Source organism: Typopeltis vanoorti, chromosome 10, assembly GCF_054136105.1.
Source record: "Typopeltis vanoorti isolate ZY-2024b chromosome 10, IOZ_Tvanoo_1.0, whole genome shotgun sequence".
Lineage (NCBI taxonomy): Eukaryota > Metazoa > Arthropoda > Arachnida > Uropygi > Thelyphonidae > Typopeltis > Typopeltis vanoorti.
The window spans coordinates 67,987,867-68,001,125 of record NC_143558.1 but is presented as its reverse complement, the minus strand read 5'-3'; the positions used below and the strand labels follow the sequence as shown (position 1 = coordinate 68,001,125).

The following is a 13,259-nucleotide window of genomic DNA, read 5'->3' as shown; positions in this document are numbered from 1 at the left end:
TGCAAAAGTGACTAAATCAGCTCATCAAATCAGTTGGCTTCTGAAAAATACTTTAACATGCAGAGACAAACAAGTTGTTGTTCCTCTGTATCAAGCCTTGATAAGACCCCATCTGGACTACTGTGCCCAGTTATGGGCACCAGGGTTTCTTCGTGATGGGGAGGAAGTGGAGAGGATCCAGAGATGAGTGACCAAGATGATAGCAGGTCTGTGGAATGAACCTTATGAGAATAGGTTGAAGATTTGTGGGTTGCAGTGATTGGCCGATAGGCGAAGGAGGGATGATATGATTGAGACATTCAAATTACTGAAGGGTCTCTATAAGATTGATCCAGAAGTTATTTTTGAAAATATAACTGGTGGTGGGAGGACTAGGGGCCATGCATGGAAGCTGGGCAAGAGCGTGGTTGACAAGGTTGTTAGAGCTAGGTTTTTTACTTGGAGAGTGGTGAATGAGTGGAATAAGCTTCCGGTCTGTTGTGGGTGCTACGACCGTGAATGAGTTCAAGGCAAGGCATGATAGATACTGTGTCAATGTCGAATAGTTGTTCTTGACATGATGTTAGGTCCTCCCTCGATGAGTCTGTCGACTCCTTGGAGTTGCCCGGAACAATAATAATAATAGTGGCTGGTTTATGAGATGCTCCTTATGAGGATAGATTGAAGATTTGCAAGTTACTGAAATTGGCAGATAGGCGTAAATGACGGGATATGATAGAGAGAGAGAGAGAGAGACAGATATGTTACTTAAAGGTTGTTATAGGATTGATACAAATGAAAATTTTTTCCAGTACCTGGCTAGTATGAGGAGAAGTAGGCATCATCCCTAGAATTTAAGAAAGGGTTTAGTTAGCAAGGCTATAAGCGATAGATTTTTGCTTGGAGAGTGGTATGAGTGGAATGGGTTGCCAGACTCGGTTGTGAGTGTTGTGTCGGTGAATGAGTTCAAAGCGAAGTACGATATTGTGCAAATGAAGTTTAGTATTTGGTTTTTGGAATGTTAGTGGCCCACTCACGATGAATCTACGGACTCTATAGTGGTGTACACACTGCTACTAATAATAACAATAACAACAACAAACTTTTCGCTTTGTCTAAGTAACATTTCTGCTAATTCCTTCTTTTCCATTTATGCTTCATATGTTCGTCACGCCTGCAATTCAGTACGGTTTCTATGTAAGTTTTTTTTTTTTTTTTTTCTTCACCTATGCTAATCTCCAGCGCAACCCTGCGTAACTATTTCTTTAAATACTTCGCTACTCTGTACGCTTTAAAGAAATATAAACACGCGTAGTTCATTATAGTTATTGTTGCATGTCCCCCAGATCATTAAAAATGTAAGTAGATTGTTGAAATGATTTTTTTTTGTGTGTATATATATATATATACACACACATACATACATACAGTCAATAGTATTCTTTATTCTAAAGTTCGTATGTGGCGCTTTGGTCACCTTTCAAGTACTTTGCTTAAAAGTAAATTATCTGGTGCTAATCAAAAGGAAGTTGATTATAATGCCTGAAATGAAATATTCGTGTTGTGGTGTAGTTGTTTATGCTTTGTGCATGTAAGTTACACATCCAAGCATTTTTTTTTTTTTAACCCTGTGGAGACATTGGCTGTTATAATATTTTAATTAACATCTACTGACATTTTGTAAACATGCCTGCTATAAAGGATGCAAATATTGTGAAAATTGCAGTGGAAATGGACGATCAGGTTCCACAATTGATTGAATTTGATCAGAAACGACCACTCGCAGCAATAATTCAAGATTTGTCTACTCATTGGAGTCTCACTGAGCCTGAGCAATATGCACTGCAGTTTTCAGATAACGCACACAATTACATAACGGAAAAAAACAGGAATGAGATTAAAAATGGGTGTGTACTTAGACTAACATTTTCCCCTACAAAAACTGCACAGGAAATATTAGAAAAATTAAACTTCAGTCATTCAGATGAAACCAAAAAATCAGCTCTCCAGAAGTTGTCAAAACTTTCAGCAGATTATACTTTTGCTCTAGAGTTTATCAATAAGCAGGGATTAACATTACTCATCAATGTTATTGAAAATGGCACCTGCCATGGAGATCAGCTTGCATTCACGCTTACTGCATTTGTTGAACTAATGGATCATGGAATTGTGTCTTGGGATATTTTAGAACCAAAATTTATTGGTAGAGTGGCAAATCAGGTAAACAGTCAAACAGCCAATCAAGAACTAAGGTCTCTACAAGCATCTTTAGCAATATTGGAGTCATTAGTGCTGAATAGCTCAGGAAAATATCCATTGGTGGAGCAAGAAGTTACACTTCCAAATTTAATAATGCATTTACATTCTTCTAGTCCAGAAATACAACAAAATGCAATTGCATTAATTAACGCTCTGTTTCTAAAGGCTGATGGCATGAAAAGGAAACAAATAGCAGCAACATTATCATCTCGACATATAAGGGATGTTATTTTAACAAAGATAATCCAATCGCAGCATGTGGGTTCAGAAATGGCTCATCAGTTATATGTTCTTCAAACACTTTTATTGAATTTATTAGAAGAAAGGATGAATACAAAATTAGATCCCCAAGAAACAGAAGCCAGAGAAAAAATTCTGGAATTAAGAAAAATTGCTTTTGATACTGATAATGAAGTTGTTAATTCAGCAGGCAGAAAAGGTGGTGGCTATTCCAAAGATTATAAAAAGCTTGGGTTTAAAAATCATGTGAATCCAGCTGAAGATTTTACAGAAACTCCTCCTGGTATGTTGGCACTTGATAACATGATCTACTTTGCTAGAAATCATACTGAAAATTATACAAAAGTTGTTCTTGAAAATTCTTGCAGGGCAGATGAACATGAGTGTCCTTTTGGTAGGACAAGCATTGAACTCACAAAACTATTATGTGATATACTTAAAATAGGAGAACCACCAACAGAACAAGGGAAAACATTCTATCCAATGTTTTTTAATCATGATCATCCTTTTGAAGAATTTTTTTGCATTTGTATTGTACTTTTGAACAAAACATGGAAAGAGATGCGAGCAACAACTGAAGATTTTGGAAAAGTAATTAGTGTAGTAAAGGAGCAAATTACCCGAGCTTTAAATACAGATCCACCATTACCAACACTTGAAAAATTTAAGAGTAAATTGGCCACACTCACATATAGTGAAATTACAAATTTATGGCAACAGGAACGATCTAATAGAGAAGAATGGGAATCACAGGCTCGTCCTATTGTGGAATTAAGAGAGCAGATCTCTCCTGAAATAATGGATTTGATTCAAAAACAAAGACTTCAGTATCTTTGCGAGGGTACTATGTTCACTAAATATTCTAATAAAGGACAACGTATTAAAGATAAATTTTGGTATTGTAGACTCTCTCCTAACCATAAAGTTTTTCATTATGGGGACTGTGATGAAAATACTAGTCCATCATTAGAAGAACTGCCCCATAAGCTTCAAGTTGTGGAAATAAAAAGTCTTGTAACAGGTAAAGAATGTCCTCATATGAAAGATGTCAAAAGAACAAAATCTACACTTTCCCTAGCTTTTTCTTTAATTCCAGATTCTGATCAGGAACCTCTGAACTTTGTAGCACCAAATGATAAAGTGTTTGATTACTTTTGTGATGGAATAAATGCATTATTAGGAAATAAGATGACCAGCAAAGAAACAAAAAATGATCATGAAACTCTTCTAAGTATGGATATAAAACTGAGGTTGCTGGATACTGAAGGTGTTGATATCCCTAAAACCCCACCCCCTATTCCAAAAGATCCTCCAAATTATGACTTCTGTTATGATTTTAAATAATGCTTTTATTTGGAAATTTTAAATGCTTATAAATTATATGTAGAAATATGTAGGCAGAAAATTTTAATGTTGCGTAATTTATGTAAATAAGTATCCAAAGATTATTTAATACATGTAGATTTTATTTGGATATTCATAAAAATTAATTTCATGTATATATTTTAACTTTTTTAACTTTGTCCCCATAATGAAGCATTTTTATATCTACTAGGTTTCTTCCTGATAACTATCCTAATTTGTTTTTTTTTTTAATTTCCTCTTGCTGACCAATCTGTACATATTTTATCCATTTTGAAGTCTTTCATTCTTGCCATATGGAATGTTCATTTTCATTTAAGCAGTCTTGATCGTTTTGTTCCTAAATGCTAGATATTCTGCTTTGGTCCTATACTGTTCTAAATAATTATGCATTCCTCCTGGAGCTGTGATGTTTATTATTATGATTTGTTTTTATATTTGTTGTAGATTATTTTGATTTAACCATTTAAAATCTCCACTTGCTTTCCATATTTCTCAGAATAGTTTCTGGCTATTCTAGATTAGGGGGATTATTATAACATTGTTTGTGGATTTTCGATTTTAAAGATAGTTTCCATATATCTTTATTCCTATTTCATTCCATTTTTGAATTTTGTTCCAGTACTGTACACTGAAACATAGCTATCACTGTATAGTGATAGTCATGGTGTCACTTGAGTACAACTTTTATTATTTTTGCCTAAATTTCTGTTTCAGTTGTGTATATATATTGAAGGATTCTGTTGTAAACTAATGGTCTCCTTTATTTTTTTATGGATTTTGTTATTCTTTTATAGATACTGAATCAGATACTTTTTTTTTTTTTTTTTGTAAACCAAGAAAATCCCATAGTGTGCAATCTGATATTCATGTTTTTATTAATTGGGTTATTGCCTGATGGCAGCCTGTTATTGAGAAACAGTGTGAATTTGGCTAGCTCCCAAGACTGATTAAAATATAGAATTTTTGTAGATGCAAAGGTCGGCATTTGATAAACAGCTTATACTTTTGTATAAGCAAATGTAAAGTGATTGGGCAAGAGTTTTTTTTTTTTTCTCCTTTCTTCATGAAACAAGATTTTGAATTTTCAGTGTAATACTTATGCATTTTTAAATCCAGTTCACTTTTACTGCATTACATTTATTAATTTTACTTCATTTTTATTGTTATATTTCATAAAGACAAAAACCTTTTATATAAGCGTTGGTGTTTTTTGTTATCAGTAATTGGGAAATCAATATTGTCTTAAACTGCTATAAACTGGTAGTTTTCATAACATTTAAGCTTTGTATGCATTATTTATTCCATCATCAACCTCAATTTCCTGATCTGTACTCTCATGAAGGTGGTCAGGCTACTATGCCAGCACTATATGATTAAGATTACATTATTATTAATCTCCTATCTGCAATTTTATTACTATTACTTGTGAGCACTCCAGTATTGTCATATCTAACATTTCATGCTTCCAAGGCACTTCCTACTGAATCAGTCACTTAGACCTTGGTCTTTCATGGATCTTTTTCCTGACATCTTGGCATCAAACACCTGATATGATAACCTTTCCTCTCCCATTCTGTTTAAGTGACCTTACCACTGTACTTTAGCTCTGCTTACACGTTCTTGAATGCTAACACCGTCAAGTTCCTTTCTAATATCGTCATTTTTAATATGCTTCTGTCATTGATGCCATCTGTTTACTCCTCTAATTTTTCTGACAACTCTCAGTCTTTGATGTAGTGCTTTGTTTCTACCCTAACTCTTAGATCCGTAACTTAAAACTGGTTTGAACACTGTCTTGTAGACTGCTAGTTTGGTGTTTTGGCTAATTTCTCTCTTATTCCGAATAAGTCTTCAGACTCCTTGGAGGTGTCATGAATAATAATAATAATATGTTATCCACCATATCAACTTGATTTATTCTGTTGTCTATTTCCAGATTTAACTTGCCATCTTCACTAAAAACTGTACCTAAATAGCTGAAATATTTTACTTGTTCTATAGAATCTCCATTCAGAATGCAGTTGATATGTTCAATGTTTCCACCTGTTTTCATAGTTCGGGTCTTTTCATTGCTGATTTTCATGCCATTATTCAGTTTAGTTAGAGAATTCTGGAGACTTGCACTAGATATGTTTAGGACTACAACATCATCTGCATAAAGCAAAGAGCTAAATTTGATATCTCCATATCTAATATCAGGCCTGATACTACTTTCTTTCATAATGTGATCCACATAAATGATGAATAAAAGTGGAGATAATGTGCATCCTTGTCTTACCCCTAATTTTACATGAAATTATTTTCCTGTATTTCTTTCAATTCTAACTTCTGAGTTACAACTTAAATATAGACCATGTATTGCTCTGTATGTTCCATTTACATCATATGATTGTAATGTTTTGAAGAGCTTTTCTCTGGGCACCTTGTCATATATCTTTTCTAGGTCTACAGAACTAAGTACAAATCCTATTATATTCCATTTATTTCTCAAGTATTTGTTGTAAAGTGAAAATCTGATCTTGACAACCTCTATTTGGCCAGAATCCAGATTGTTCTTCTCCAAGTTTCTCTTCCACAATCTTTCTCAACCTCTTTTTAAGTATGCTTGCATAAATCATACCTGGAACAATAAATAGAGAAATTCCTCTGTAATTCTTACATTCAGCATTATTCCTTTCTTTATAGTGCCGTGGGAACTATTAGAGCTCTACGACAATCATCTGGAATTCAACCTTCTGGCCAGAACCTCTTAATTATGCAGTGTAGCCACTGCAAAACTTTTATATTTCCATACTTAAGCATTTCTGGTTAAATATTATTATTATGGGTTACTCCATGGAGTCATTGAGGGAGCCCTAATCATCATGCCAAGCACTATCCACCATTTGTGCAGTATCTATCATATTTTGCTTTGAACTCATTCATAGTCATGGCATCCACAACAGCCTTTGGCAACCCATTCCACTCATTCACCACTCTCTAAGCAAAAAACCTAGTTCTAATACCCTTGCTAACTATACTCTCTCACTCAGTTTTCAAGGATAGCCCTAGTTTTTCCACAACCAGACCTGTTCTGAAAAATTTCCTCTGTATAATCTTATAAAAACTCTTCCATAATTTGTATGTCTCAATCATATCACCACTTTTCTGCCTATCAGCCAATTTCTGTAACTCACATATCTTTAACCTGTCCTCATGTTCATTCCACAGAGCTGTTACCATCTTGGTCACTTGCCTCTGGATCCTCTTCTTCTCCTCCTCATCACCAAGAAACCCAGTAACCAGATCTGCATGCAGTAATATGGGTTCTTTTTTATATCATCTACTCCAGCTGCCTTCCTGCTTTTCAAGTTTTGATGGCTTTTTCTTTCTCAAATATTGATATGCACACCTCTTTGCATTCCTCTTGAAAATGTTCTAGTGTGTTCTAGGTCTTCTTGGACTGACTTGCACCTCTAATCTTTTCTGGCACAACTGCATCTCAAATATGGCTTCTACGGCTGCCAAAAAACTAGGTGCACTTTTTCTCACAAGACTTCACACCTTTACTGCTTCTAACTGTATACAAATCCCAATCCTCCCAACAATGGAATATTGCTCTCATATTTGAGGTAGTAGTGCTTAATTCTATCCATAAGTGGGCAATCCGGCTAATTAATGATCCCTCTCTCAGAGATGTTCATTATGCCTTGTGCCTCTCCTACAGATACTTTCATGGACAGCACTCTGCTGAATTGGCCACTGTTATTTCTCCATGTTACTCCAAAATCATTGGAACAAGAGCCACTGCTAACCAACACCCTTTTACAGTCCATTTTGAAATTCACTGAACCAACTTCCCTGCCTCCTCTTTCATTCCATCCGCTTCTGTTCTTTGGAACAGTCTCTCTCCTGTTCTGCCTTCCCCAAAGATTACAACCTTCAACTATTCTAGCAAAAATGTGAATAGATTCCTCCTTTCTTCTATTTCTCTTGCCCACACACAGCACTAATGTGTTATAGGTCCTATGGCCTTTTGTATGTGGATCAGATATAAAAAAATGGTTCTGTCACTGCTTGTTTCATTTAGCAGTGTTTTCAAGTAATTGCTCCAGACATCTAGGATATCCATATCTTCAGTTTTCATGTCACTTTTATCATCTTTGATTCCTTTTTACAATACTCTTTCCTCCATTTGTAAGCTTTTTTCAATAGCCTCCAGAACATTTTGCCATCTTCCTGATATTTATTTTCTATGTTCTTACTGATGTCTTCCCATTACTTTTGTTTTACTACTTTCATACATAGCTTAGCTCTCTTACATTTTTCTCTGTATCCTTTTAGAACATCTCTGACATATTTGCTAGGAACTTTTGGTATGCTTTCTTCTTTTCCAGAACTGCTTTAACTTCTTGTGTTCACCATGGGATTCTTATTTTATTTATCCTTACAAACAACTTCACCCATAGCTCTCTAGTTAAATCAATCAAACCTTTTTCAGAGTTTGCCACTGAGACTCTAAGGTTTGGTTCATGTTTTCAGACTGCTTCAAATTTTCTTCAATAATGTCTGTATAGTTTGTACAGTTTACCTGTAAAAATTTGCTCAACTTTAATTTTTTTAAAAAAAACTTTCTTATATACTGTTCTTTTTGATGTAATATCCATTTTTATCCTGCTTAGCACTAAGTAATGGTCACTTCTAATTTCAAATCCTCTATACACTCTTGTATCTTGAACCAAAATGAAGATGTAGTCAATGAGGCTTTTCTTATTTCTTGTGTCTTCTCTCGTGCACATCTTTATGTTGGTTTTGGTAATGACGTCCATGTCCTGAGCAGAAATCCAACAAATAATTACTATTATTTTTAGGATTCAGTTTGTACTAGGCTGTTTAGATCTCCAACAAGGATCATTTTTTCCACTTTCTTTATGTCAGTTGCCTGTTTTAGTGGCTTGAAAAATTCTTCCACGTTTCTCTTAGAAGAAACTTCTGTGGGAGACCATGGGCACAAATAGGTCTCATCGTTGATCTCCCCATCTCCCCATTTTAAAGTGTACCCATATCACTGCTTGAAATTGCCTTCCAAACAAGAAGTTTATCTTCACGTTTGATGTTGAATTCTAGCGCTACTTCCTTCCTCTCTTTGATCATTATTACCTGAATATAACATCCTTATACTTATTTAGTAAGATCTCAACCTTGTTTTTTCTTTCTCAGTAATGCCAATTATGTCCATTTGGTATTTTTCAATTCTTCAGCAAGTTCTATTTCCTTTCCATTAATATTTCTTATACTGATGGTTCCTATTTTCAGTTCTGATTTTGGATTTATTCTTCTTCTTCTAAATAATAAGTTGGAACTTGTCTCAGTAGATGACTTTTCACTGTTTGCCCTAGTTCCCTAATGAAAATAGTGGGTGACATCCCAACTGGCATGAAATCTCATCATATTGTTCCATCATATGCATTTGTGATTTAAGCCAATAAAGAGTATAATTTGGTCGGCTAAGTCCCAATTTTTCAGCCCATCCTCATTTGTTCAGTACCTAATAGATACCTACTAATGGGGTGAACCACATGAAGGTAAGGATTGGACATTAGGTCAGAAGCCCCCGTCAGTTCTCTGCATTCCTGAAAGGTGATGTGGAGGTATCCTCCCAGTTATTCGGCTTGACCTTTAAGCAGTCCTTTTTTTATTTATTCCATTCTTTGTAATCATCTTCTTTATTGCCATTGCATGCTGTGTATTGTCACAACTCTTATTTTAATTTCTTAATGATTATTTTATTATTATTATGTGACACCTCCAGGGAGTCTAAAGACTCAAGGGAGAGTGTGGCAACAGCATCGAACGATTGACCCTTCCAACTACTAACTGCGTTCAAACTTGCTTAACTTTTTGCATGAACCATTAATAGCAGAGGCTATACCAATTGACCAACCTTTTGCTGGCATTTTGAAAAATAATAAATGTTGTGTTGTTTTTTACCCTTCCCTTGACTTATTTTGTCTCATTTGCCCTCTCTCTGTTATAAGTTAAGCTTTCTTGCATTATGTTTTATTTTTTTTTGTCATGACAGTGTTTTTTTTTTTAAATTTTTGTTTTCATTGTTGTATGTTTAGTAATGAATATTTCTAAATCCATTCCATCATGTTTTAAGTAATTGAGAGCTGCATGTTTTAGTAATAGATTAATGAGGGTATCCTGATATTCCCTAGATCTAAATATCAAATTGTAAGTGGACAACATAATAATAAAATTATAAAATAATGGAATGATACTTATGTATGAAAAAATTACTTAATATTTGTAGAATTTTCAGCTTGGTTTCCTAGTCATTGTCAGTACAACTGAAAAGAGATAAAATCACAACCAGAACAATACTTAAATTTCAAACGTGACAATATATGCTATTAATTGCTAAATCTACAACTATTATAATTCAAAGAAATAAATTTAATAATTACAGATTTATGAAACATAGAATTACAAATTTCATAAATTACAAATTTATGAAACTTAAGATGACTTCCCAAAATTGAGAAAGTTTAAGACAGTTGTTTTTGTTGAGGTTTGATCTGTGAATATGGGCTTCACTACTTTCTTTGCATAATCTTTCAAGAAGACAATAACTTTTGTGTAGGACTTTAGTTTTATTCCAATGAATAAAAACTCTTCCTTGTCATAACGTTATGAATTTCTTGAGGAAATTAATTCAGTAAACACAAGAATTAAATTTACACTTGAAGTATAAGAGAACAGTTGTCTCCCTTTTCTGGATGTTCTTATTTTGAATCAACCTAATGGCAGTGTGCAGTTCTCAGTATACAGGAAACCATTGCATACTGGTAAACACATTAATGCTGCTTCACATCACAACTCTTATCAGAAATATGGTGTACTCAAAATCTTAGTTCACCATGCAAATAAACTGTTCTACTGATTTCAAGAGTTACCTTGAACACCTGGACAAATGGAGATTAAAATCTTATTCTACCTGTTGATAAGCCCCATCTGGAGACAGTGTATAAAGATCTGTCATCTGTGTTTCTTGAGAATGAAGATGTGTGCAGGTCTGTAAAATGCACCTTATGACGAGAGGTTGAATATTTGTGGGTGATGTTATTTATTTAGTGTATGATGTACAGGTCTCAGGATATTACATAAAACAGCATAAAAACAATTGTAAAAATCATATTAAAAGTGGTACAATAGGTTGAAATGACTAATCAAAATTAAGAATCGAGAGTCAGAGCTTAATCCTTAAATCCCAGATCCACTCCAGGGATTCTGGGTCAGTTAAAAAAAAGTCTTTTGTTTAGCTAATTTTACACAGTGTTTAGCATTCATGCATTTGTCTCTGTATTCTCTAAGATCACAAGCTGACTTTTTTGCCACTTTTGATATACTGTCTTTTGATTTTGGAACTTTTGATATACTGTCTTCTTTTCCTTCACTGCCTCTTTAACTTCCTGTGTCCACCATGGAGTTCTAATTTTTCTATCCTTGCAGACAACTTCACCACATGCCTCTCTAGCTGAATCAATCAGGGCTTTCTTCAAGGCTTGCCACTGAATCTCCAAGGTTTGATTCCTGTTCTCAAACTCTTTCATTTTTTCTTCAATAATCTTTGTGTATTTTAGTCTACAGTTTACATCTGAGAGCTGCTCACCTTTTATTAGCTTAAAACTTTCTTACATGTTATTCTTTTCAATATGAAATTCAATTTTATCCTGCTCAAGACTAAATAGTGATCACTTCCAATTTCAAATCCTCTGTACACTCTGGTGTCCTGCACCAGGGAGAAAACATCACTATCAACAATAACATAGTCAACGAGACTTCTTATTCCTAGCCTCTTCTCTCCATGTGAATTTGTGCACATTTTTATGTTGGAACATGGTGTTAGTAATAACCAGTCCATGTCCTGAGCAGAAATCCAACAAATATTTGCCATTATTATTAGCTTTGCTTTTTTCTCCAAATTTTCCCAAAATATTTTTGTATGTCTGACAATCATTTCCTACTCTGCTATTTAGATCCCCAACAAGGACCAACTTTTCCTTTTTCATTGTGTCAGTTGCTTTTTCTAAAGCATCAAAAAATTCCTCCACTTCTACCTTAGTAGAACCTTCTGTGGGACCATAGGCACAAATAAGTCTCATTGTCCAGTTCCCCATTCTCATATTTGCCCACATTACTCTGCTTGAGACTGACTGCCATTCAAAAAGATTAGCCTCATATTTTGTGTTGAATACTATGGTTACTCCTTCTTTTCCTTGATTGTCATTGCCTGAATATAACATTTTGTATTTATTGCTCAGAAATATCTAGCCAGTTTTTGCCTTTTTTTGTTTCAGTCACTCCTATTATGTCGATCTGGTACTTATCTAATTCCTCAGCTAGCTCCATCTCTTTGCCATTCCGGCTTCTTATGTTGATAGTACCGATCTTTAACTCTGGTGATGTTGAGTTGGGATGTGTTTTCAGATTTGTTCCAGTAGCTGACTTTTTGCTGTTCGCCCTGGTTCCCTGGCGAAAACAACGGGGGCCTTGTTTAACCGTGCGATGCCCCAGCCAGCATGAAATTTTGTCATGTTGTACCATCATTTTTTATTTTGGTTTAACCAATAAGAATACAATTTGGTCGGCTAAATTCCAAATTGCCAGCCCATCCTCGTTCGTTCAGTATCGAAGTAGATACCCAACAGGGTGCACTATGAGAAGGTGAGGATTGGACATTCGGTCAGAAGCCCTGGTTAGTTCTCCGCATTCCTTTAAAGGCTATGTGGAGGTCTCCTCTCAGTTATACAGCTTTCAAAATTAAGAATCAGGAGTCAGAACCTAATCCTTAAATTCCAGATCCACTCCAGGGATTCCTGAGTAAGTTTAAAAAAGTCCTCTTTAGTATCTGAGAATGAGTAGATAGGGCACTCAAGCACATTATGATTGATAGCATGGATCCCACTTCCGCATTCACAGTTTGGAGTATTGGACTAGTTTCATTTATGCAAGAGATGCTTACATCTCCCATGTCCTTAATTTGAGTTAAATTGAATCAGAACAGGACTTGGTTCATACATGTCTAGGGAGATCGAAGCCCTCCTGACAAGATGTTGGATTTGAAATGGGAATTTGAAGATTGGAGGTACGTTGAAGCCAATACTCTCCCCATGACCCACATAGGTCGAAGTTCTGGTTGTTCATTTGTATCGCACTCCTCCAGGCAGGGTGCCTGGATTTCAGTCTTTGTGAGGTATGGAAGGAAATTTCTTAGTGGATAGGCAAGGAACTGTTTCCAATTATTTTTGTCCATAATTTGCTTAAGGCTTGGGTCTTGCGAAGTGAGGGAGGTGCTATATTACTGAGAATTGGGAGCTAGTAGCCAGGAGTAGATCTTAGAGCTCCAGAAATTATCCTCATAGTTTGATTCA

At 35.1% G+C, this 13,259-nt stretch overlaps 1 protein-coding gene across 1 annotated transcript; it reads left to right on the top strand.

Annotated features, from left to right (window-relative positions):
* The first annotated feature begins 1,540 nt into the window (after positions 1-1,540).
* On the top strand, positions 1,541-4,622 carry Ced-12 (engulfment and cell motility Ced-12). Its single transcript, XM_090399063.1, has one exon. The coding sequence runs from the start codon at positions 1,666-1,668 to the stop codon at positions 3,820-3,822; it is 2,157 nt and encodes a 718-aa protein (XP_090255189.1). The 5' UTR covers positions 1,541-1,665; the 3' UTR covers positions 3,823-4,622.
* The last annotated feature ends 8,637 nt before the right edge of the window (positions 4,623-13,259 follow it).